Genomic DNA, 27,678 nt, shown 5'->3' with positions numbered 1-27,678 from the left:
TGTTAAGGAAATGTCAAGTTGACATGACGATCGTCGTCAAACTTGACATCAGTAAACAGGAAAATTATTACTGTGTTTGGAATTGACTTTTTCTCTGGAGCATTGTCGAGTGTGACGTTTGATCCCAGACCTTTGCCTCGATAAATAAGCAAATCATCCTGACGATCGTGCGAGATGAAGTAGACGGGACAAGTTTGGCAGGAGCTACAAATTTCGGGGGTTGTGCAGCTCATAGCGGCCGCCCAAGCCCATAAACTCGCGCCATTAATCATTTCCCGGAGGAGGATGAGAAGGAGCCGGAGAGTGCATATTACTGCGAGGTGGTTCTTAAGCGATCGGTCGGTGATGAGTTATCGATATTACGTGCGACTCCTAGCAACAACCGATACCGGGTTAGTGGACGAATGAGTTTTATGACCGAAATTTGTACGAGGTGTGTGTTCCGATCAGATGTATGACACTTTTCTCTATTGGCGAGGTCAATCGCGTAAACGTGAACGATAAATATCGTTGATTTGTTTCTGAAAATACCACAATTTTACGACAAACACAAACAGCACTCATTGTTCATCAAGGGTACTTGCACTTGTCCAACTTTTCATCAGAAAGCCGAGATAAATTTTCGGTCGGACTGCGGATTCGCAGACTGAATTTTGCTCGATCGTTTTCGATTTCGACTTCGTAGGAACGAGTTGGATCTTGCAATTTCTCCGAGAGAGGTTCATCGTTATCGACGAGAGAGCTACGTCGCAGAGGTGTTGCTTGTCGAGCCGCGAAAAGGCCCAGCCGTCCAGCCATGAAACGCGATTTCGTCGCTCCGACGGATCCCTCTCGATGAAATTCCGACAAAAAATACTTATCGAGTTTCCTATCGAGTTCTTGCCCGCGTCACTCACAGCTCATAGACTCCCGAGAAAAAAAATTCTAAATATCCAGGTAGGAAAAGATTTTTAAAGTCGAAAGAAACATTGAAATTTGCAGTAAATATATGCAAGAGTCAAATTGTCTCGTAAGTTAAGATTAAATTATTTTTGTTTTTCCTTCTTAAATATTTAAGAAGGAAAAACAAAAATAATACAAGAAATGGAAATGGAATAGTCAATAATCGAAAAAATTACGCGCAAGAGGTGCCGTACATGTCGAAATTGTTGTCGCACGACATGAGGCACTCCGGTTATATCAAGTATTAAAATAATATTTTTTAAAAAAAGATGATATTTTCGTTCAATTTACTCGTAACGTTCTACAAAAAAAAAACCACGGCAGAAGATTGCGCATATATTCTGAAACAATTTGAACACATCTCCTGCATGTAAAAACAGAGAGCCATTCCGTGCGACAAAAGCGAACTGCCTGCTCAATGAAAGTCCAGATTTTCCGCCGTTAAATTTTTCCGGGTACGTCGAATTTTTCAAGCCCTTCCCACGAGCTTGAACCGGTGAATACCTCGATCCATACACAGGGTGGCTGAAAAGTCATCTCTTTCCCTTGAAAAACATTGCAACATATTAACATATTTTTATATACATATATATAATAATTGATAATCGCAAACTTGGAAAACTAAAAAAGAATTAAAGCAGTTACGTTAACTCTGTTGCTATCATTTCAACACTCAAACATTATTCTTTGATAGTCTGAATTTGACGTTAGTCGGACTAGTTTAAAATCAATGATCAAAGTATCGTATCGAGTTTGAGCGCACGCTGCGGAATCTGAGACACTCTGTATGTATGTCCCCGCGCGAGGATGCGGCAGATTTTTCAACCGTCACATCTCGCGAATGCCAGCGGCAGTTACGCTCATAAGGTTTCATTATGTAGCGCTTTCGCCGACGCAAACACATACGACTGCATTTCCGACCTTCCGAGAGAGATCGATGTCGACCTGGACTTTTTCTACGACTTTTCTCCATCTCGCGAGCGCGAGCAACAGCGGTCGGGGAATGCGTCAGCAGTTTTCTTCCCGTCGCTTGAAGGATTGCGTAATCGAGACCAAGTGAGTCGGAAAACCATCTCGATTCGTTCGTCGTAATCTTGCACAAAAGAGAGTGTTGAAAAATTCAACGCATCACGCACTAAGCATAAAGACACCGTCATCCTTAGCTTTCCATCAAGCAAAAGCGCAGCGTTCCATCAAACGACCACGTTAAATCTCATTTCGGTCAATTTCAAGAATCTTGACGGCCGCCGAAACAACCACATTCGCTTAACGAGCCGATTATATTATCCTTTCGACACCCCCACGTTGGCGTCTTGGAAAGTCCTCTCTCCTGGCGTGCAACAGACCGAGCTCCGTTCCAAGCAAACATCCCAATCGCCATTATCTGGCGACCCTCGCCAAGGCACACAGCAGGTTGCTTTGCCTCGACTGCGGAGGACGACGCGGCCACTTAAAAATGGCGGCGGATCCCGCGGCGGCCCACGAAAAAGGAGCGATCAAAGGGAAAGGACACGAGGGTATCATTAGAGTAATGACGGACCTCGAGGAGAGACCGCAGAAACGGAGAAGATACCCGCGAGTTTCTTGCTCCGCGTGAGCTTCGCCTCCTTCTTCTCTTGCTCGTCATCGTCGTCGTCGCCGTTACAGAAATGGATTGCTCCGAGTTGCCAGAAAGTTGATAAAAAGACGTTTCAAGTGCGAGACACAAAGACTCACGATCAATGCATTCGCAATATAGAAAATTGCGAAAATCTAATCTCGAGATGAGAATTTGCGAATGAAACATTTTCAATATGCCAGATCTATGAGAACGTGATCCGTGTCTGATGAAACGTCGCGGTGTACCATCCTCTCGCGACGGAAAATAATCCGTTCTTTTGCCTCTTTCTCTTTTCTCCCCTTTGTTAATCAAGGCTTCACCTGGCCGCGAGTTTGTCCCGCTGTTATTACGTGTATAATGCGCCGTGCGCGGCGAGACTCCGCAAAAAGGTTAATCGACGGGCCCTCCGGGGGCGTGGTGCGGTCGAGAACGCTTTCGAGGAACGGACCGGCTAGCAGGATGTCAATTGAAACGACGGGAACTCGGCGATTTACTTTCCTTCGTCCTTTTGCGAAGCCCGGTCGCTCGCGTACGAGCATTCGAGAGAAGCTGGATACCCTGTTTCAGCATGCACGTCGAGTCCACTCGAGTCAAGTTTGTCCCGCTGACGTATCCTGACGCAATCTTCATTTTTCAATCGCAAGACACTTGACACTCCGAGCGACAATTTCATCAGTCCAAGGATCGCTACGACACGTCATACCCGTCGTAATCACGAGGGAAGAAAATGTAAATATGTCGAAAATGTAAATGTGAATTCCTCCTCCTGGTCAACTGGCAGGATTAAATCGCGCTGGCGACAAATTAGCAATCAGCTCGACTCTCGCAAGAATTCTCCTCTGTCTCCTGATTCGAAGAGACGGATGAATGGCTGTACTTTGTACAGCCATCGGCTCATCTCTCGGACTGGATCCCGTAATCCGTAATCCGTGAAATCAATTAATAACGCTCCCGTCTGAAAGAATCAAGTCGGATCGCGCAATCCGTGCTCGACACGTTTTCTCAATGTATTTTTCTGTCCATCCGCTCCTCGCATTTCCGCTCATAGAGAGAGAGAACTCGTTTCGGTTGCAGCAGGCGGAACGCAAGTTGCGCAGGTTTGCGTCGCGTGACTGTTTAATCATGCTACATTGTCTCCATATGGCGCGATCATGCAACATGCATATGCGTGTCGCTTCGTTCGGCCGTCGTAAACGTCACAATGTTGCCTTCGGCCGCCTGTATCTACCTGCTGCATTTCGGTTGCGACCAAGGGTGGAGAACGATAAGGGAGAGAGAGGCCTGGGACACCGGATGTGGCCACTAATTGGAGGACTGGTTTGCGGGACAATTTCGAAATTTCCTCGTGAGACGCATCCGCGTGTTTTCGTGAGAAACGCGATACGCGACGGAGGTGCGCGCATCTACGACAAAATGCGATTACGCAGACGGAATTTCGAATTGCTATCCCTTTTCCCTCATTCCTCGGATACAAACTGATATCGGTGAGTAAACACCCCGGCACGGCGAATTATTCGCCGCGCAGAAAGGGGTTGTAGGAACCTCGCGGCGTTTAATCGTCAAAGGCAATACTGAATTTCGAACCAATCGAGATTCGTGAAACGATTATCGAAAATGAAATTTTTTCGGTTGGATAGTACGAACGATGGAAAATGAAGGAAAAGTCATACATCATTAAAATATTCATTTTTTAATTTCATCGGTTTCATCGGTTTGTTTCCCAATCCATGATATTTTGCCTTGTTTTTCACCCTTACGCAGATTCCATCAAAAGCATCGTGCATTACCTGAGAACTTGTACACTTTTCTATTCGCGCTAGCTGTCTGTTTTTAACGTTAAATAATTTTTATTACGCGCAACAGTCAAAATATTTCCTGTTATTTATTGCGATTCGCATTACTTTCGTGTCCGACGAAAACGGATCAATTCCTATGCACGTTCTTTTCGCTGATTTCACTAGGTTTCTAAATAAAGCCTGAGGTCATTGTTAAAATAAATCTTACTCCTGCCCTGCTCCCTTCCTCCGTCCATTTTCCCTTTAGCTTTTCCCCGGTTTAACTTAATTTCCCCATGTCGGTATATACCACTGGCTCGCCGCTGATGTAAAGTCTAGTTTACACGGACAACGACGTTCGGTCCGCGCAAGAGCGAGATGTACGACCGGCGAATCCAACCACTAATTAAGAGACGCGCTGCGGCTCGTTCGCGCTCTGGGAATTCGGGATAGTTCTCCCTCTCTCCTTGAGAGACGAATGCGCTCGTTTCGCGAACGCGCGTTATTCTTCGGGGAGTCCATTACGCTACCCAGCATACATTCCCGTGAAAGCTGCAGCGACAACGGATTATCCCGCCGTTGTCCCGCGAATTCGAAAAATAATATCTCTACGTACGAGGTTCCATTATCCTGTAAATTGTTCTTCGTTACATGAAAATCCCTAAATCCATCTCAATTTGCCTTGAAACACGTTGAATGCTGATTGGAGATCCTCAAGAGAGGAACCGAAAAACAACGAGACAAAGATCGAAGGAGCGGGCAAACGATTTGCGACGATTCGCGTTCCCGGGAAAAAAAGGATTCAATTATCCGATGAAATAAAATTACACTCGCGACGGCGAATCGTTCGTTCGCGCACATCCGGCGTTGCATATCCCGGACTCGAGGAGCAACTTTACGGCTGATGCCGCTGCTGAAGCCGCGGCGTGCATCGCGTTGCTGGAGTGACGCCGGGTTTCGTCGTGTTTACCGTGGCGATGCGCCGTGACGGTGCATCGCTGAGAAAATTGAGTTACGGCGGATGGAGTGGCTACCGCGACAACGACAGGCACGATACAGCAGCAACAGAACCGGAAGAACGAGGACCGGAAGAACAGCCGGCCGAACGCTTTCGTGTTTGCGCGCAATGTTCCATGCGACAAACATTGACTTTTGTAATTTATCATTACAATCACTGCAATCTAGCATTCTTGACTCACCGGGACACGTTGTTCTGAGCTATCCTGCCACGACTGGGCAGGGTGACGTTGCTGCCGTTTTTCGACCAGGTGACAGAGTTTCTGGTATCAGGTAGACCGACCTTGGCCATGTAAGCTTCGCAAAAGAGCCTCGCTGTACCGCCCAGCGGCACCAACTGCGACGCTGGTCTGTAAGTGGGCAGTGGTTTCCCCTTGTAAACACCCGATTCCGCATCTGCAATGTAAATCACGCATCCATGAGAAATTGTCATTTGTAATACACATTAATAGCTGTGTGGTCCAGTGCTAGAGCGCCAGACTTGTAATCCCATGGGGTTCAACCGGGTTCAAATTCACTTGATCACAGGAATTTTGTTTCAAGCTGCGACCTCTATACATTGAGTAATTGGAGGAGATTTGAGTATGGGCTTTTCGTCTTTCGGAAGACAAAAGTTGAGCCACACAGCCGATAAACCGTTGTGTTAGTTCCTCCCAATTATGTAAAATAGCCGATCCTCCAGGTTGGAAGTTAGTCACAGGGCTTACACCCGATACTGTAAAAATATAGGTGCAATGTGCAAGGAAACCTGTAAAGCAAGTGGCTCGATTTTGAGCTGTAGTGGAGGAAGAAGAAGAAAAAGAATACATGGTATAATCCACATATCTGTTCATGACGAGTGCCTCTAGAGATGCGAAATACTCGATGTATATCTCGAGTACTCAACGGTGTTTGCTGATTAATGTGGTGTCTCAACGCAGAGAATATAACGAATCGTCGAAAAAATGAAAATCGTTTTAATGTCGTCGACCACGTCGCATTACCGCGGTCCACATCGTCGTGAATTACGAGTGGCTTGCATTATCATAAAATATCCTTCCGTCCCATTTATCGTACAATGTTTTCGTTCTTCATATTCACATTTAATGCGAAAACATTTTTGGCGATGTCCTTTTCCATTGTGACCACTTATTTATCATTCATCCCGAATTCTCCGATGCATTATTCAAAATCATAAAATTATCAACATTTTCACAGCATTGCAATACTCATCAATCGATAGGAACTTCTATTCGAACGAGAGAACTGAAAACTCTGCTTTATATTATTCTTAAACATTATCAATTAATTAAATGACAGTAATTCCCTCTCCCGCCTTTATCCCTTGGGACTTTATAAAGTTGTCGTTTTTGCCTAGAAATTTACCTAAAAAAAAAACAATACAAATTGGTATAGTTTAACGGGCAGACTTTTGGAACGCGTTGTACACACGGTGTCAAAGTGCAAAGGAGCGTTACCGAGTGGGTATCGAATAAAAGAAGTCGCTGGATAACGGATGGTGGACGGCGAGAGGTCACAGGTCGTTGGGTCGGAACGTCGACAGAAAGGAAATGGAGACGGTGCGTCGGGACACTAGTGGTGGGTAATTCAATCAGCATCGATGCGCGTAAAACGGACGCTATACGGTACGGACGCTTGACGGAAAACCGAGACGTGAGATCAGCCTGCTCGTAACTCGCGTTTTACACCGCTCGGCGATTTCAAAGAGAAACGTTTTCGGGTGATGTGCTTTTATAATAATTATGTCATTTCGTGTTTAGTTTATTTTCAACGATGAGAAATGTTTCGACAACCCCGTCATTTTCTATTTGTGGCTCTATGTAGCTATTTTTTCGCGACAGAAAGTGAAAATTTAATTTCGTGCGACAAAAATTGCTCCAAGATTCAGTTTGATTCATTTATCGGTATCGGATGTATCGTCGCTCTGCTGGCAGCTGTTTTGTTTTTCGCGCGTGCCCACAGGGCCCAGGCGTCGAGAACCGCCGAGGCGGAAGGATGCGCGGCACCCCGACGGGGGACGGGGGTGAGGAGTTTCGATCCCGTTTCGAAAAAGCACAACGCATTCAAACTATTCGCCGCACCGTTAGTATGCATCCGCGCGTTTCGCCGCATCCGGCAATGCCGCATGCGGCATGCGGCATCCGGCCAGCCGGATATTCGGGAACAAACAAACTGCTAACTAACCCCGGACTGTCGGAATTATGATACATAGGCTACGCATCCATTGCCCTGCCCACCATCGCTTTAAACGCCAACATCCACGATCCATCACGGCCGCGCGACTTGGTTCACGTTGGATTATGTCAAATCGAGCCAAGTCAGGTTGGATCGAGTTGATACGGCGATCCCGACACCGTTATTTGGATCGTGTCCGGTCATCTCTTCCGATTTGCTGATTTATCCGCACTAAAGGACCATTCGTCAAACAGATGCCTTTTAGCGCGCCGAAAGGACGGAAAGTGAACGGGACAAATTATAACGCTGTAAATTTTAGTCACACAGCAACACAGCTGTGAGGACGTCGCTCTCGGGAAATGATCGAAAAGGGCTCTTCAGAGATTGATCAGAACTCGACGAGAGAGAGATGGTAGATGGGACAAACAGCTTGAGACTTGACGCTGCATACCTTAACCCACTCTACACATTACGCAAAGTGAACGAGCCAACGTTTCCCTGCCAAAGTGGAAGACGAGTTCAATTAGGTTGGCAAGTTGGTAAGAACGCTTGAATGTGCTCGTCTAGATTCGCAATTAATATCGCGTAATCGAATCGCGCGACGACGACTGGAAGGCTGGAACTCGACGAGAGTGCTGCTAAATTCGACGAATCGCCGTGAGCGCCTGCCAAGCGGCCGCCATTTTAAGCTTTCGAGGGTTGATCCTCGCGGCGAGGCTGGCGTAACGATTTAATTACAGCCCGCGGTAAGTAGGTAATTTCGCGATAAGCTAGCTTTAGGCTCCAGGTTCTCAGCCAGGACGGCGAGATCGCGTGGCACGACGATGGCATATTCGTGATGGCTCAAAGATCTCAAGATGGCGGTGGCTCATTGGCTCATCCTGCTGAACGAGCGAGCGGTACGATTAATTTCGTAGCTAGGAGCTCTTGTAGCTTTACGCTCGCGTCGATATTTATTGTCAGAAAACTGGCCAATTTGTGCTCGCCTAACAACCTCGACATCGTTCGCGTAAGCCTCTAATGGTTCCATTAGGTCATTCGGGTAAAATATTGACACGGCCCAACCTGATACAGCAGTGTCTTAGAAACAAGATGATAAATTGGCGGTATTAATGGATGCGCGGGCATTCGATATGGTCAATTGAGAAGGATGCATTTGTCAGCGTGCTACCAAAATTAACGTATGTAACTTGACGATGTACAAGCTTCTTTTCTCGAGAGGCGCAATGTCGTCACACTACCGAGCTACGAGCACGTACACGTGTGGAAGATTAACGCCACGATCCACGTAACTGCGGACCGATAATCGAATGCAGCCGGCTTGATTAAATCACTCTTGACTTGGTCTCTACATCGTACAAGGCGAACCACGCCGCCTCGCTCTCCTCTATTAGCTTTCAACTCCTCTCTGTGTTTCTTCGCATGACTACGTTTACGTTACGTTAAACGTGAAACGTCTAGATATCGAGCGGAAAATGATGCAATCCCAATTCTAAGAGACAACCAGAGCCACAAGTCTGATTTTCCACTCGACACTGCTAAATAAAATATCCCCTTCGCGATGAAAGATTTGCAATTAGATTAAAACAGCTAAAACAGACTCGATTTGTTACTTAACGGAGACACACGGAGTAAACGGAGGGTAAACGTTGTTGAAAATGATGGCGTTCGTGGCGATAGCGTTGGCCGTCCGTCACGGCCTGATTACAGCTCCGGATTACATCGCGGAAAGTGCCATTGCGGAAAGTGACGCGTCAAAAAGCTCTCTCTCTCTCTCTCTCTCTCCTTCTCTCTACCTGGACATTTCATCTATTCCCGGATATGTCTATTGCATACAATGTCCGGGATAGCTGGAATCTCGCGGTTGGTCGGGACAGCCTCGTAATTTAGCGTGAAATACGTTTTCCAGCTGCCCACTGCACTGCATCGCATCGCATCGCATCATGTCGCACACTGCGCCGTTGACCGAGCCGCGTTCTTGAGCGGGCTCCGCAATATGCGCCGCACGTTCCATAATCTGCGGCGAGATAATGCGAGGCGTCCCGCTATCAAAGACGGACGGTCCTCTCTTGCTTGGACTAGCGGGATTACACGGCGACGTCCCGAAACCCGAGTGGAAAATTTACAGAGTAGACCCGGGTGGAACTAAAGTGCGGACGACCACCCAATTTCGCCCTGATGAAGATGGGAACTCGCTCGATTGCGTGATACCGCGGTTAGTTCAATTTATATTATGCTAAGAGACAATCTTAAACGAGCGCCCAAACCTTACCAACCAAAGGAGGAATGCAGCTCGGTATCCTCGATAACGAGGTTTTCATCTGGGATACATTTCGGGAAAACGAGAGTTTAGATTAAGGGATGTTCCAGTTTGCTTGTCAACCAGTGCAACTTATCGATCAGAGAAACGTTGCGACCGTCTGGCAACGTAAACGGACAAAGTCCTTTTACGCCGTGATGCATGTGGGAGAGTGTCACGTGTGTGCGAATTCGCTGATACTTTGTTGCAAAGCGCATGGAAGCTTTCTTCGAGTCAGGAGGGGGCGCGACCGCAAAAAAGATGAGAAAAAAGAAAGAGAAAGGAGAGTATTGCCGGCACGAAACGTCCATCGATGTAGTTGCTATATATCTACCTTCTTGCAACCCCTTGCGGCTCAAATACTGGAAAATACGATACGCATTTTCTTCGATGAGTGCCGCCGAGTCGACTTTTCCACTGGTGGGAATTTAGCAGGTGCTTCGGTTCCTTCGCTCTAGGAAAATGTAATTTTATTTCTCCACAGCTTCTTCACGATTCTTATCGAGTTTTATTTTTACCGTCCTCTAATAAAGTACATTAAATCAAATTGGTTCATTAAAAGAAAGTGCTACAAACTAAACTCGTAATACCTGTCCATGTGTAATTAAAAGTTCAGAATCTCGCTCTCTTTTCAGAAAACGATTTTTAAAATCTTTAAAACTACGAATTGATCACGCGACTGTGGATAAAGAATTACAGTTTGCAACATTGAATCATTCGAGTTTTTGGTGAGAAAGACCTAATTTTCAGGTGAATGGTGCGACTTGAGTCACGCTGATAGAGTCTTAACGTCATTCGTAAAGTTGCTAACCCACTCGAGTTGAGCGCGCGCGCGCGGGGGGGGCAAACACGGAATTTCGATTGCGCTCCTTTCCATCCTCCTCCAGAGAGTCGATCGGGCCGCCTGTAGACAATGCAAACCAAAGTGACTCTAAAGCCGTCAACCAGGAAAGTCTCTTCTCGAAGTTGATCCAAAAGTTTTCCCAAGCTACGCCGTGCCGCAAACTATCGACGGGGAAAAACAGAAGGTCGAACAAGCAAAGTTTCCGCCAATAAAACTGTCGTCGCTCGGGAAATCCGGGCGGGCCGTATCGGCTGTATCCCTCACAGCTCGAGCCACGCAGACGGTACATGAATCGTAGGAAGAAACATTTCGACGACGACTTAAACTCGGTACAAGTGTAAGTAAAGTATAATACATTCGCGTCTCTCGTTATACGACATTGTGTATTTATTTCCCATGTGAAAATACGGTATCGTTTCACGAGATGCATTCCTGCATCTTTGTCTTCTGGATTGTTTCATTGTAAAGTTTCAACGAGAACAGTAATCGCTCGTGACAAACGTTTGATGATTCCTGTGAAATTTTAAATTCTTGAAATCCCTCGAGATACTCGGAAATGACACACATGTATTTCTCGCATCTATCTTTACATCATACTTTTTCAAAGCACCTTAATACCCGGACGGGCGGAAATGAGAAAGCATATTAGTGGCGTTTCTTGCACAGGAAAGAATAACAGAAGCTGCTAACATAAGAGGCTATAAGAAGAGAATTTCAAAGAGAGCGTCTCTGGATGTGGAAAAGTGCGCCGAGACCCGACTCCCCGAGGAGTCGATGGCTTGTGGACACAAGATACCACGAGTCGCGTGTGTTATTCACAAGTTTCACAGAGTGTCCCAGAAATTACCATGTCTTGAAGCTGTCCTAGGGTTACGGGCTCTCGAGAATTCTCGGGCTTATACGCAACGATGCGCTCCTCGCTGACGGCAAACCTTTAGCTGCGCTTTATCGCAGTCACTCATCTCGTGCGTTTCTCGTACGCGGAGGAGTTTTATTAGATGTAGCCAAGCGCCACCGAGGGCCCTCGATAGCGCGGGGTTAACGACCAGTGGCCTCACGGAGACGTTAATCAATTAACCGCAGCAGAGCGCGCGATGTAACGGGGAAACACGAGCGTCGTCCTTTGGTTGGTTATTTGGTGGTACCGGGGACCGGTGACTCGGTGCAATTCCTCTCGCTTCCGATTCTCGGACGAAATTTATCAAATATTTATCATGAGAATGTCCTGCATTTTCTCGGTCTTGGAAAAGTATCGCGATTAACGATTAAACGTCAAATTAAATTCGCATTTAATCGTGCCTCGGAGCAAAGCCGCCGAAAGTTGACCGATTGACAGATTCCGCTGCACGTTTACCTCGTGCGTAGCAGCGCGGTTCGAAACAAGGATTTTTCATTAATCTTTCCTCTCAAGGATGTAGGATTTTGATAAAATTCTATCTTTTTGTACGTGGTCCGAGTGCGAAATCGAAAGGGTCTGACAATCAAAAACGACGCTCGTCGCCGTCGCTTATCAACGTTTCCTGCGGACCGATTAACTAACCGTGGCCTTTATTGTCGTACGGCGCCGTCAAAGTTTATCGCGCGGAACGCAACAATGCCGCTCGCTATCGCGAGCGGTTCCGCGTAGCCATGGTGGCTCCATAACTGCAACGCGCGAGGCTTGTGCATGCACATGTGGCGATAAGGAGCGCGCCCCGGCGCTTCTCGGTAAAGATTACGAGGGCTGTTGGCTTCTCTCTACGCTCTTTGCTTCCTTTCCCTCGTCGTGCAATAGTACGAGAAAGCGCGAAGCGAGTTTCTCGATTTTAAATATGTCTCTTCTTTCACAAATGTTTATCCCAAATTAAAACTACGTTCCAACCAACGCACGAATAAAATTCAAGTTCTCTTCTTTTCGAGTGCATTGAAAATGAACGGCGATGCACAATTCTTTTAGCTTTCTCTCTTGCGTCTCTTTTTCTTCAGTCTCAAAGCTTGTATACACATGCATTTAATTCACTTGGAACCTAGAGGAAACTACGGTTAAAAAGAGCCGCTAAAGGGACTTTCGGTGATCGATGGATCCTCGTGATCGTCCCGCGGATAAATTCGCGCGAGTGCACCGCGATAAAATGGGCGGAGAGAAATATCGCACGTGCAAAAACCGCGAATACGACGAAGGGTGAAAGGACGCGCATGCGGCCGTCACCCACGGTGGTAATTCAGCGTCGGGACGCTCCCACGTCGTGGAGATATATCGTTCCTCGCGTCGCACTGAAAGATGAAAGTTGCGACGAGGGAACGGAAGAAGCAAGAAGCAAAGGGACTCGTACTTCGTGCTTGCAACCACCATTTGCAAATTAAAATTGCGAATCTATGAATTTCGAAAAGCATCGAAAAGATTGGGAAACGTTGAGATAAGGGGCTACCTCACTCATTTTTAATTGTTTATAACTTTGTAATAAACAATGAGCGATGAATTTCTCGCGAAAACTTTTCGCGAGTTAGTCTGAGCTATCCATATCCTTGATATATATGTCAATATATTTGAAATTGGTAAAGTCGTCCCTTTCACATTTTCCATATTTTGTAATGTCTAGAATGTGGAGTTTGTAACGACATTCGACGGGGTTTAAATTTTCCACGAGCGCACGCAATCGTGCCTTTGGGAGCTTCCTTCTTACGTGAAGGCTCTCCCGTGGCGATAGAAGCATCTGGTCGCACGCGAAAATAGCCCGAGTCGATAGTTGCGCGCAAGAGATAATGCAGCGCTAATTGCATCGCTCGCAGCATCATCATCATCATTATCATCGTCGTCATCATCGTCATCAGCATCATCATGCTCCGCGGCGATTCGTACGCGCTATCTCGCTCGGCGTACGTTGCGCTGCATCATCTCCGCTCGTAATTAGGCTTGAGATATCGCCTGTGGTACTCCTCTTTGGTCTCCCCTCGAGCCTCCTCCATCCTAAATTGACGTATGGAAATCGATATGGGTTATTAGAGCGATAAGCCGCAGGATTGGCTGCAGTCGCGTGATTCCGCTCAAGATGTTTCGGCTTGTAACTAGAAATCGATCGAACGGATTGTAAAATTTTGCGAAATTTGCCACTTTTTTTACGTTGCAATCCTTTTCATCCTCGTCTATCGCGAGTTATTTTCTAGTAACAAGTAGAAATAATCTTGCACCAGCAGGTATTTCGATGCGGCTGGATTTTACGATGGTTCGAAACTTTACGGCAAGATGGCAAGAGAGATCGTAAGGGTAAACAGCATTCGGCAGCTCTTAAAGTCGCGCGTATCGTAAATCGAGTATCCGAAAGGCCGGCGGCGATAAAGCGCCGTCGAGCTGTAAACCTTCAAAGTGGAGGGTGCGAATGGGACTGGTCGTGAATGAGGTGCAACCGCGACGGACGAAATGATGGTTCGATGCTCGTTGAAACGAGAAAGAAATTCAAACAAGCGACCCGGGAGTGATAACATCTGAAAATTGATTCGGAGGTGTTGTGGGTAGTGTGTCAATGTGGCTGATTTAACTCTTCGAGGATTGTTTGCGTTTGCGAACAATCTGTGCCTCTCACTCCGATTCTCCGATTCTCGGGAGTTCCTTTCAATCACGTTGCACTGAAAATTCGCGCGCACGTGTGTGACGTGCGAGACGTGTGGCAAATTATTACATTCAAGACGTTTTTCTGTTTGGTTTATCAATATGAAATTGCTACGAGGGATTGTCGAATAGACGAAAAGCTCGCCCCTCTCGAATTGGCTTCGCTCCCTGCAGGTTTCTCATCGAGTGCATCCGGCTAATAAACGCGTCTCCGATCTGGGATGCGCTTCCACGAAAGGGAATTGATCGTGGATTCGCGGAACATCATCTATCCATCTACCTACGCGCGTATACCTCGTGCTGCGCAAAACGTGCGGATTAAATCGACCCAATTCCCCGCCACTGTAATCTACCGAGCGCATAGCTGCGCGCCCGTAATTCACCGGTCCATCCATCCCGGATGGACCCCGCGCGCCGCCCATCAGATTGTTACGTACACGCACTCGCGCCACTCTCTTTCTCTTCTCTTTTTTTTCTCCCTTTTGTCCTTTTTTTCCTTCTTTCTTTCCCTTTTTTACGGTTCTATTTGCGAGCAAGAGAGAACCCTGACAAGTTTCGGTGGTATTATGAATTTCGCACCACCTCGCGCAAAAAGCACCCGAGAATAACGCTGCAGAATTAGCGGTGAGGAGTGCGAGGCTTGTGTCAAATTACGTACATATTTTACCTCCCTGGACGTTTAGTTGTAAATGTTAATTTTCTTTAAACTTTTATTTATCGTAGCGACGATAAAATGTTACGCGAAACGAGATACATTTGCATCTTCAATTTCCAAGAGAATTTTTCCTGAATTTCGACATTCAGTCGATTCGCATGTACAATAGTACCATGATTTGCAATACGATTTTGTAATTATCTCGCGAATCGGCTTCTCGCTGCGCGCGTCTACACAGCCTTTTGTAACGACGAGGATCGATCTCTCCGCGTGACGACAAAGGGAGTCCTGCCAGCGACTGCAACAACGTTCCGTCGGGGTGATCGCAATTTGACGAAAATAGCAAATTGAATTCATCGTCGCGATGGTCGCTCGTGGAATGACGATCAAGAGAAAGAGAAAGAGAGAAAGCTTTCTCCCCGAAGCAAATAACTTTACGCGGCTCCATGGATTTATGCGACTTGGAATGAACCGTAAATACTTGGAGCGACAAAAATTGCTAACTCGTCGATCTCTGTCGAATGACGCTTTTGCATTTGCGGTAGATGCGGAGAACATTTCCGGACGAGCGAGAACTGCCCGCGCGGAAATTGTGGCAATTTCATTTATCGTACGTCAGCAGTGGCGTCAGATTGACGAAATACCGATGAAAATTAGCTGTCGCGCTCGCAATAATGCGCAACGATAAAAAACGAGAGGAACCAGTTGAAAGAGGCTTTTCGCGAGTGCGCACGTTACTCGTTTCCGGTCGTTGCCGGACACGAGTCGAGTTTGGACGTAATCACGAACGCGTTAATTGGAAACGCTTATTCCAGTCGTGTAACTTTCATGCGTGAATCGTAACACAATACGTGTGAATGCTCCTGCAAAGTTTTTTAAGCGATGCTGCAGAAATGCAATTCTGGTGACATGATCGAAGAAACGACGATGCCTGCCAATACAGCGAGACGCAAACGTCGCACGCACGGGACCGCCTCTGTGTTTCAGGGAAGCTCGATTAAAGCTTCCCCGAACACGTTCTCGTCATTTAACGATACTTTTACACAGCATTCACCTCGAGAAATAAGCCAGACGAAATTCTGATGAGCTTTGCGCTTGCCGTTGTAGACGACCGCACATGTGCGGCTTTTCCATTCAGTTGCTGGGTAGGATAATTTTCAGGATAATTCACAGCATCCTACTGAAAGTCAAAGTGCACTGTGTACGTGGCGTATCATCAGGCCAGGCCAGATGCAGAAGTGATGTATCTTGCGGCGAGTATACTTTCCACGAAGGAGATTCGATTGGCTGTTCGCGGAATCTTCTACCTACGCACCTCGTGTGTACGAGAGAAGGAGAGAATCGTGAGAGATCGTGCCAATTTTCCCAGTTTGCAATTTTCCGCGAAGCGACGGCCGGCGATTGCTTTCTCGGCTCGTCCGACCGTGTAAGGAATTTATTCATTAATTCGGCCGCGGGCTACCCGCGGGCAGACGTGAAGCACTCTCGATTATCTCGCTCGCCGTTGCACCTATTGCGTTTCCTTCGTTTCGTGAAAATCACGTCATGAACGGATGTTGTTCCCTTTACCTATTCAACGCAATTTTATTGAACCATATGAACATGTCTCTCTCTCTCTCTCTCTCTCTCTCTCTCGACCTCGATCAAGATGATTACGATTCAATTCGGCAGGGACACGGAGTGCAAGCTTAATGTACCATGCGAAAAGGTTTGAACACGCAATTTTCTTGGATGACTTCCGGCAAATTGCTAGGCGAGCTGCAAGTTGGTTACATCGACAGGCAGGACGAGGAAGAGAAGCGGCGATGGTGCACGAATGCTCGCTAAATCGAGGGATTTAGAAGCGTAGACAACCGGAAGCGCGGTCGCTCCACCGGTGAATATTAATTCGGTGATTTTCTCTCATCGTTCAAAGATACGCTCCGGCGAATTTTCCAAAATCAAGCGCGACCAGACTGAATTCTAATGCGCTCGGCAGACTCGAATTTTTTTGTATTTTACAGGAACATAAACAATATATGATATCCCTCCCCCTCTTGTTGTCGCTTACAAATTTTTCTGTCGAAATCCATTCAGCTTGATGACAATCCCTCGAAATATTGCCCACGTGTCCAGTCACGAAACATCGATTGAAATGTCATAAAAATCGTGGTGGATCGCACGCAAATACCCTTATCCCATTTTCCCTGATCGGGGACCGAAAGGTCGCGCCGGAAAAAGCGACTGACTATGCTCCGAACCAATCAGATCGGACAGCAGCGAGCTTTAATTGAAATTCCGGGTCGATACATTCACGCGGGGGTGCATACCGTTACACTGCTATCTCGAATCATCTCGAGCAAGCATGGCCACAGCTACGATTTCCAGGAGAAGTCATTAGTCCCGTCGCGCGAACAATGACGGAATTATACGCGCTGGGCGACTACAATTTCAAAAATCCATCTCATAACGAGACGTAATATCAATCCTTAAAAATGACGAAATTTCGGAGATTCCGAGGATTGCGAAAAGATTAAAGACAATTGTCTCTTACATGCGGACCGACAGTGAATCCCACGGGGATAATGTCGACACGTGACAATATCATGACGGAGCTCTTTGACGCGAATATCGGGAACGAGTATCGTTTTGTCGGCGATGGCGATTGACATTTTGCAGCGCTTTTTGCGACAATCCGTAGCTGATCGGGCGTTTCCCCGTCTCTTTTATTTTGAATGAAAGCGTCAAAGGTGAATCTTTGTAAAATCATCCGGATTTTGTCCTCGTTTCCTCTTGTAGCCCGAGAGCTCAAATCGCGACTACACACGCAACTTTTGGACTAATTCTTTTTTTCTCTCCTTTTATACATGTATCACAAACCGCACCGACATCTCACAAATCCATCTTCTCTCGAAAAAAAAAACAAGATGCGAGTCGCATCAAATCGATTCGTTTCTTGCTCAATAAATCTCACGAATGAATCTCATCAAGTTTATCGCGGAATATTCTACCTACCGATTACAGCGAGGGTGATGTCGCCCTCCAGAGTAGTCGTGTCGTTACGTGCCAGACAGGAGTAGCGTCCCGCATCCGATGCTCGCATCTCTTGCGTGTAGATCGTTTGATTCGCGCTCTCGGGATACAGGATAAAGTGGCTCTCTCCACCTGGCCATGGGTAAGCTCTGTTGTCCTTGTACCTGCGGCAAAAACAATGAAAATGAATTACAAATACGAGCGAACAAATTCTCAGTATTTATTATTCTCGAGAAAAATCAATTTGTTAAATAAATTTGTAAGAGCGCTACAAAGTCAACACGCTGCATGCAAACCGACAAAAATGTCTGTAAATGTTTTTACTGTTGAAATTTATTCATGCTCGAGAGAACTTGAAACACGTATACGAATAATTATAAATAAACGTTATGCAAAACGTAAACGATGGAACGTAATTTGAAATGCGAAGTAAAGTTTTTAACTTGTATTAGTTTTATTGTCTCTTGTTGCATTTTTATCTTTTCATGTTATTGAATCATGTTATTGTTCTCGTTTCTGAAACGAAAAACAAAAGGATATATTTATTGAACGGAAATTTGGAAAAGGGCACGAGACGTTTTTCACGGAACAATAAATTATAGCAGGGTCGGAAAGGATTGGGCGGTGGCCGATCGTCTTGAAACACGTCGCACTCAAGAACAAGCTCGATATTTCCGGGACAGGAATATCGATGGTTGTTCTTGAGAGCATTCGTTTCGTTGTAAAGATAAAAGTCGAGAGAACGAGCGTTCTCTCCGGCAAACACTCGAAGGAAGGAAGAATCAGGAGCATTGAACCGTTTGCGAAAATAAATCGCCCAGACTATATCGCTGCCGCTGCCGTTGCAATCACTCTGTTAATTTACCGTTGTATTACCATGTCAGTAATGTCGAGGTATGCATTCCATCTTGCAGTAATGTTGAAATTTTTCGCGCGGACTGTACATCTATCGCGATTTCTAATTTCACATTGAGCCCCGTGCACTGAATAATCTCTCGTTACAAGAGCAAGCCTTGCGTTCGCTCTTTAGGTAGGGATCAAGGATTCGATGCTACCCCTTGAAAAGGAAAGAAAACTCTCCACGTAATTCAATTTCTAGTGCACTAGGCAAATCTACTTTCGTTTTACTCACGGATCAAAGAGGCATCGTGCGCGCGCGCGCGCACGTGCAAACTGCTCGAAAGTTTCTGTCGTCGCTGTTGCCGACTGGCACACGCAAGGAATTTTTCATTCCCCAATTCTTCAATCTTCAAACGATGATTTTATCCTCTATTCGTGCAATGCATTGACTGGCGACTCTTTGTCTCAGCTCCTTGCACTCTCGAGTCTTTGTTCGATCAGGATCATCTTCTCTGGAACGATTGCTTTTCAATCAGTAGGACCCGGCGTCCCTGAAAGGCTATTCAAAGCTCATGGTCGCGAGAAGCCACGACATTCATGAAATTTTCACAGGCGGCAATTTTCATCGGCGACCTCCCCGCTCCGTCACGACGTCGTAAATAAAAGATTTTTAATAAGCCAAACGTACCCTTCGTTCCCGAAGGAGCGACAGGATGATCGGCAATCTTGGGACGACCGCCATTAAGAATTCCTTTATTAAAGCTTCTCCTACATCGGCAGGACTTCTTTTACGAGCTTCTGTGTGTTACCGGCGTACTTTGAATAAGAATTTTTAATAAAGAGCGCTTCCTATCCTCCTCCCCCGCTCCTTTCGTATCCATTTGTCCGCGAGCACTCGCGTCCCTTTCGCACCGGGATAATGTCAAACTGGTTCGGACTGATTCTAACGAGGATTCCGCTGCCTGGCAGAACTTTCAAAGACTAATAAAGGCACCGAAACATTCGAGAATCCGGGAACAAGAAAGTTCAGGACTCGCAAGAACCAGTGTCTGGAACAAGATAGGGGAACCAACTCAAATGCAAAAATATCGAAATACGAAAGTCTTGAAATTAGATGGAAGGAATGAAGGAAATCTGCAAGGATATCGTAATAGCAAAAGATCGCGAGACCTTGCAAATGCAAATTTTAATTTGGATTTGGAAATTTCACGGAACGTTGTGATTAATATTGACTTTGGATTCTGATAAATCCTGAAAGCTCCCGGTCTGGCGGATTTTCGTGTCTTTGAATGAAGAGACTTGAGGATTAAGATTTCGAAATGTTTCTTTGCAAACTTGAAATGCCGAATGCATAGATTTGAGAACCGCTGCAGCGCTCGGTTATAATTTGCAGCGGGCGATTTGCAAAAATGACCATTTAATTATTATTGTGCTCGAGCGCGTGGTGTTATCGGATCGCGCATTATATTCGGTCGTTAAATCCCATTTCCAATATGGAACGCATTCTGAAAATGTTCGGGGATCACTGACTGTCCTTAATAGCTCTGAAACACGGCCGACTCGCGTAATTAACGTGAATTTTATTTCGATGAATTTGTTCTGGCATATTCATAAAATAATTGCTGGCTTCTCTCCCGTAGTGTAAAGCCATTTGTCGAATTAATTAGTGATCCATCATTTGCAACAAGTAGGTATAGGGACGCACGATTTAATTAAGATGATGAATAAAAACTCTAGCGTATATATATATATATATATACGTATATAACGCATGTGTGTGTACGCGCTTTTGCACGTGTGTAAATAACGGTGTGTACTAAATAACGGAAATGAAATCTAATGGCGATAGAAATCAGAGTAAATGACAATTGCAGGTGAAAAAAAGTTGACAAAGTTACATTTTTAATATAATGTTGCAAAATGAAATATAATGTTACACATCCCGCTTCATAGATTCCGTTTACTGTAAATGACCCTTTTTACGCGTGCGCTTTGACATGAAAGAATCCCGTCCATTAGAATAGCATCGACGTGCAAAATAACGCGCTCGTTATTCCCGTCACGTAAAAATCACGCAACGGCGAAACGACTACCGTCCGTTTGATTGTACTCGTGAAACTGTATCCAACTTTTTCGTCGGCTGGCTCATTGTTGCGCTGTAATTGGCTGTTATCCTTTGTCCTCTCGGGGAAAAAAGCCGACCAACGTTGGATTCAATTACTTATTCGCATCGAGCAAAGTCCATTTCATCTCGTCACAAGACGAGCTGCAATTCGTTACATCGAGTGTCCTGTTTTGCTGGAATTTTCTTCTTGATTTTTGCAAACCTGATAATTCGAGACCAAACGGCATTTCATGATGAACCGCGTGCAAAAGAGCGAAAACGCTTCATCGAGGCAAGGAGGATTTTCATCGAGATGAATCGTGCGCGCCGCGCGTAAACGCGTCTCATTAATTCCGGCCGGGCGCATTTGACCTGGTGGCAAAACGCAAAATCGCAAATTGCGGATTACATAATTCAACCATCGAGTCTGTGGCGCGCCATGCTGATTCAAACGGCATCTCGAAACGCGCCTATTCGCAAGCGGCGATTCCAGTCTCAAACGGGATCGTGAATAATATTGTTGTAAAATTGTGATCGAATCAGCTACCATGCGAATAAACTTTCTGGGAAATTGTCTGGATAGAGAAACGCAAAATTCAAGTAATTGTCGTTACGCAAAGAGCATAAAACAAATAAGTTCAAATCACAATAGGATGATTACTTAAATCAATGTCTTATCATATATGTATATATATGTATATAAATGTATACACACACACAACACACACATATAAAGGACACTTGTGTCTTCAAAGAGAAAAATACTAAAAGATGAAGCATCTCCTAGAAAGATTATTTTTGCTGGGAGGAATAGCCACAATATCCAAACGTATCTCTGCGTATACGTGGGATATATTTGGGAACAATCGAGCGGTTCAATCGGAGACAATCAATCAAATTGAATAAAGAATAGACTCAAGAAATATTTTATGATCGTGATCATAGCAAGAGAACTTGATGGCGCATGTTTGATGATGAATAATTGCCAAAGTAAAAAATGGTTCAATTAATATTTTAGTGTTGCTTTGATTATTAAAAATACCATGAAAATGAAAATGAAAAATTCATTTGAATGGTTGATTAAATAAATGAATGTCGAGGCTGAGAAAGACGAAAACATCATGCGATATTAATATTGACGTTGTCGATCAGTTGAACGTTCAGTTCGCGGATAGATCATTCGCTGAAAGTTTCACGACGTCGGATTTACTTTCATTAGGGAAACGGGGACGGGCGTCGGTCGAGATGCGCCGTTAAGGCATGAATTTCGCATCTACCAGCCGGTTTTCGGCAGATTTGCACGTTAATTAAGGCACGCCCGTTTTCATATTTAATGCTCGCGCATCGGCTAAATGTCGCCGAATTTCCGAGTCTGCGCCCGTCGGCGAATCTTTGCAATGCATCTTGCATTGATCGCCTGTTGGCGATAACATACAGAGGAACAAACTATATATATCGGCAAATGTAGCGAGTAAAAACATCCAAGGATTCGAAAAGTATGAAATAATTCTTTTAATTCCGAAAAGAACAAATTTACACGATGGAATAAATAAAATCTCTAAACCGGAAATAAACAGAGCGGAAGAGAAAAAGACGGAAAGTTTCCAAAGTAATTTCATTTTAATTAAGCAGATGGATTTTAACGGAATGGAATGAGACGTCCGCCGTTTTAATTCTCTCGTTTCTTTTTTATTTCCGATAATTTATCGCGTGAAATTGCCGCGTTAATAAGCAAAAGTATGCGCGCGATAGTAAACCGACCAGGTAATCTAAAAAAGAGCTAAGTGAAACATTACTGCAGGCATCGCGAATTAATCTTGTCTAATCGGAATGATAAGAAAAACACCGCGTGTCGGCGAAAGATCGAGCGCCCGATTAAAAGATGGATTTTCTGGACCGACGATGCTGGATACTGGACGACGATTCGTCCAAAGTCCGACCGAATGGGTCCTTCGTTCTTGCCAAAGCACGCGACCACCATTTGTCTGCCTTGCGACTGCCACCGATCAGTAGAGAATGAGATATTGGCGCAGGACTCGTGAAAAGCGGAGAGGATGGCAGGAGGGTGGTTGCGGAATTGTCGAACCTGTAGAAGGACGGTTTCCTAATTTCGGATTCTCCCGTCAGACCACTAGAAAGGGCTCTCTATCCATCCGCTGACCCATCCTCCTCTCATCCCTCGCAACGGGATTACGAAGCTCTGAAATTTCTCACAATTTTCGAGAATACACACGATGTTGTTTGATTAATTATTAGAATAATTATCATCCTATAAATTGTATGAAAATTTTCGCTTTGGTCGCCATTGCTATACAATACAGTAAAACCTGGCATACAGTGCCAAGTGATTTCCTGCAACTGATGAATGCTTGTGGATGTGTTTCACGATGAAGGGAAACACTGCGGTTTTCCGGGTGGAGGATGGGAACCGGGAACCGAAAACTGATGAAGCGGCCGATCAACGATCTCGGCGTCTCGAAACGACATTTGCGTATCAAGAAGGTACATATCGATTTCTCATAAGGGCTTCTCTGAACTCGTCGACGGCCGCGACGAGCTGGCTTATACCTGGAAACGCGCGCGATCCACGTGGCCTCGAGAAATCGATTGCTTTATTACCGAGCAACGGGGGCGGCGGTGTGGCAGCGCACGGGGCAGCACGAATTTATTGCGCGGGGTTGCACCCGCTCGGTTGTCCGATTCCGCGAACGCGATTACGAGGCGAGAGTGCCTCGCGCGAGGTCAGGCGGCAAGAAAAGTTCAACGGGCTGAAACGCGCTGGATCCAGGGAAAACCAATCACCTGGCTGGAAAGCCGCCCGATCGGAACGTGCTCCAACGATTTTCGAAACGACGCTCGAAAACTTTCCAACCAACTACTGCGCATTTTTCGAGTCTGAAATAGTTTCCGAAATTTTCCGTCCGTTTCGAAAATGGGAGCTCTCTTTTTCCGACTCTTACGCGTCGCTGATGCTAACCTCAAGTGAAAACGATGTCAATATTTAAATTTGATTTTTTTTCTCTCTCAATTCCGAGGCAAGTATCTCGTTCCCCTCATTTTTCTCTTATGCGTTTTCGTTTCACTCGTCTTGCCATATATATGTTCTTCATCGCGATCGTCGCGCGGACGACAGCTTCCGGGGAGTATCATCTGCAATGTCCCTCGACGAGCGGTTATCCGGTAACGGAAAAACGACATCCGGAAGGGCGGAGGTCATCGAAAGAGGGTCACGTGTGAGTATGACGGCCGCTCAATTCCGGAAATTGAATAGGACGATGCAACGGGTTTGAGCAAGTGCCGGCGCCTCGCGATAGCAATGTCAAACGATGCGGTTACTTTTGCGCGTAGTTGAAAAGTCTACGTTCTCCGTACCGATCGATCACGCATTAGCAAATTCACGTTGGACAAATTCCAACGGAAGGGTATTCTTTGTCAATGCGCGAAATCTTGCCTAAAAAGGTCGAATGCGAATTGATTGAAAAGGAAACGCGATAGCATTGAGCTCGGTCCGGTATACGAGATCGGGCTTCTTGAATGCCGTGCGGCGTGGGTGTACGTGCATTTCTATTTGGATAACTGCAGTCCCCTTACCTCAGAAGCGAGTCTGACGTACGAGATCTTTCCGGGAAAACTTTACGTTTCGCCTTGACATCCATTCGTCGGCTTCGAGGAAATTTCGAGCGGAAAATCGATTACGCGACAGAGAGCGGCATATTGAGTCTTGACGCGAACCACCACATTTGGCCTCGCGAGGAGAAAAATGAAGAGTACGCGAGAAACAATGGCAGAGGAAGAACATATCGAGTAAAATTGCATCGTGGAAAGATTGAAATCAAAAGGGAGAATCGGCATCTGCAACCTACGTGAAATAACATGTGTGCCTAGAAAGATTCGAGTCCACGTTTCGGTAGTTTGACATGAATTCAATTTCCACGACGAGACCAATTTATTTAACCACCGGTCTCGCTTCTACAGCCTCCGAGACGAAATTGGCCTCCGCCAACCACCCTTCCCTCTTCCGTGCTATCATGTACTAATTCGATCCTTCGCCTTGCCTTCCGTGCAATTACTTTCGCCCGGATGTACCCTTTAAATTTCGGCAAGATTAACGGAGTAGAAGAAAAATTCTCGTCGCGTCATTATCTCAATCCTCCCGGAGATTTATCCTCTCCTCCCCCTCGTTATCGGATCACGGCTGGTATCCGAGCTTGCTCGCAATTATTATCGTTCGGATGTCCGTTTAAAAGTCCCGATCGTTTCGCGAGTAAAATGACTTGGGAAAATTTTTATGAGAGCGCTCTTGAACTTTGTTATGTATTGCAGCGTCGATTGCGTTACATTGTATACAAGCTTGGATTGACACATCATCCGATACGCGCACATGCAACGAGTGTAACATAAAATTTTAATGTTACTTTGATATTTATGAAATCTTGATAATGCTTGATTATCGTTGTTATTTTCATCATTGTCATTCAATCTCGCAACAATATTATCATGCTCAATACTCGCAGTCAACGGTTATTGAATATTGCGTCGTGCTCGTTGCAGTCGCACATTCATCGACATTACTTTGAATATCGAAATATTAATATTAATATCATTAATATTATTAATATTAATATTATTAAGAGCGCGTGCCGATCAAAGTTATACAAGAGCCTCTTTGTTTCGAAGAAATTATTATTTACTACACTACTTTTGTTAGCCCGCATTTCTAATACGCGATCCTTCTTTGAGAACGTAACAAGGATCGTGTGGTACGATTGGTACGCTCTTTGTTTTATAATCGATAAACGATTACGGCAAAATCAAACGGGACTCGATTCTTCTTTGCGAAAAACGGCCGTTAGACGGAGAAATAGAAGTAGTACGATTACAATGCGAGAGACGTGCACAAGCGGCTCGTTTTTATCGGGCCGATGTAGCGGTAACAAAGAGCAAAGCGCTCTTGGTGATATCAGTTGAAGCAGCGGTTCTCAAATTTCCAACTTGTCCTTTGAAACTCGATAGATATCCTAGACTCTCTCTCTGTCTCTCGGTTAACCCTTCAATGATAATAGGCAATTTGGAAACACTCGCAAGGATCTGAAAATCGCAGCTGGAAATGCCCGACGTCAGTCTACATTTTCTCACAGTCAACTCGAACTTCAAACGTTCAAACTCGACACTCAAAATTATTCCTCAAAGCCATATATCAAAGCCACGTATGATGAATTCGCGAATCAAAGGATCAACATGAAAGCGAGCTCGAAAGAACTGGCGCGCTATTTGTCGAGACATTAACTCCGATGATGGAAGAAACGATTAAAATAATATTTCCCTCTCGCGACGGGAGGGGAATAATCGATCGCGAGTTACCTCCTCCTTCTTCTTCCTCTGCTGCAGAATCCGCGGTCCACCGCGTTTAATAAGATTTTTCTTCCATTGCCGCGGAAGGCGTCTTTATCATTGCGAATTTCACGTCACGGTAATTGCCCGCCAATCGCTAAGAAAAATTCGCTTCAATTTACTCTGTCAATTTTTTCGAGTTACGCTTTCGTTCAGGCTCCGTTGCGCCAACGAGATGACACGATTCAATAGCACGGCAATTTAATACATTGATATTTTCAGATATTTATAACGTGACATTTATAAGATTTAAAAAGTGTGAGATTTAAGGAAATTTCACATCCAACGATCAAATCAGTTGAAATGTAAAAAACAATGCAGGCTAGTCTTAACCATTTCTTCAGTTTAGTTCGATTTATTCCGCGTTGTTTGTCGATGGCAAAAGGGTTAAGGTCGGCAATCGGTTTCTCGTGATTCGATTCGATGACAAAGAACACGTACACCGTCGGAAAACTCTATCGAATCTTACTGGAAAGCGAACGCAGCTTCAAGCCGCGATCGATCGGCACCGTCGACAAACTCGCCGAAAACCGGATGTGCGGCATGCGGTTGCAGTTGTAACGTTGACGATGCTATCCGACTTATACGGATTCGGAAAGGATTTGCATCTGGAGCCTCTTCCAAGTGCCTTGAGCCTTGCGACTTTTCGTATGATATTACGCATCGTTTGTGAGTGCGCGAGCAAGTTAATAAGTAAGTTAAGAAAGTGATACATTTCGCGATACCGCGTTCGTTAATTTAATTTTATACTTAATTTTATACGCGCGTAAAAGCTTCGTGAAAGACATGGCATGCTTCATCTGCCTTTGATAATACACAAACATTGGAACGGTGCTTTTAAAGAGAGTTGCTGAAATTGTTGAAAAATATTATTACATGATAAAACTTGAAGAAGGGAAAGTTTGTCGTTCACTCGCGGGAGAAAGGTTCATATAGTTACAGACGCGGCCTTTTTCCCGACACATCGTTGCTTTTCCCCTCTGATCGATTCCACGAAGAGGAAAGTGGAAGATTCCAGATTGCCAATCGGCTTGCAGGTCGTCGCTTCGTCGTCGAAATCGATTCGTAGAACGTAACTGGAGACCATTGTCCCCCTCGCTCCCTTTTCCTATCCATTCCACCACCTACTCTCTATTTTTCTCTCAAAGTGCAAGAGAATGCACTTTCTCTTCGTCTGGCAGTATAATTTTGGCCAATTTACTTTTTCCGTTCGCGGATTGAGAGATCGCGCCGTTTTATCGATTAAGAAAAAAAAAGAAAAGAGAAAAGAAGAAAATCTTATTTCACGAGTTGCGCGAATGTTTCTCACTCGTTTTTCGTTCCCGCACAGCCCGAGTTCATCGGAGTTTCTTTCTCTCTTGCTCCCCGGATCGTCGAACCGCGACACGCAATTTTCCCGGCTTCACGCCCGTGTCGCGGAAACCGCGGTGGAACGGAA

At 45.4% G+C, this 27,678-nt stretch overlaps 1 protein-coding gene across 1 annotated transcript in view; it reads right to left on the bottom strand.

Moving 5' to 3' along the window:
* LOC105287730 (single Ig IL-1-related receptor) overlaps positions 1-27,678 on the bottom strand; it is a 98,252-nt gene that overhangs the window by 16,790 nt on the left and 53,784 nt on the right. Inside the window, exons 2-3 of the mRNA XM_011353464.3 lie at positions 17,888-18,069; positions 5,517-5,730 (exon numbers count right to left, since the gene is read on the bottom strand). Of these exons, the coding sequence (XP_011351766.1) occupies positions 5,517-5,730; positions 17,888-18,069 (396 nt within the window). The remainder of the gene's footprint in view (positions 1-5,516; positions 5,731-17,887; positions 18,070-27,678) is intronic.

Source organism: Ooceraea biroi, chromosome 7 (genome assembly GCF_003672135.1).
Source record: "Ooceraea biroi isolate clonal line C1 chromosome 7, Obir_v5.4, whole genome shotgun sequence".
Taxonomy (NCBI): domain Eukaryota; kingdom Metazoa; phylum Arthropoda; class Insecta; order Hymenoptera; family Formicidae; genus Ooceraea; species Ooceraea biroi.
Note: the sequence above shows the minus strand (reverse complement) of the source record. Positions and strands in the feature narration are given on the sequence as shown.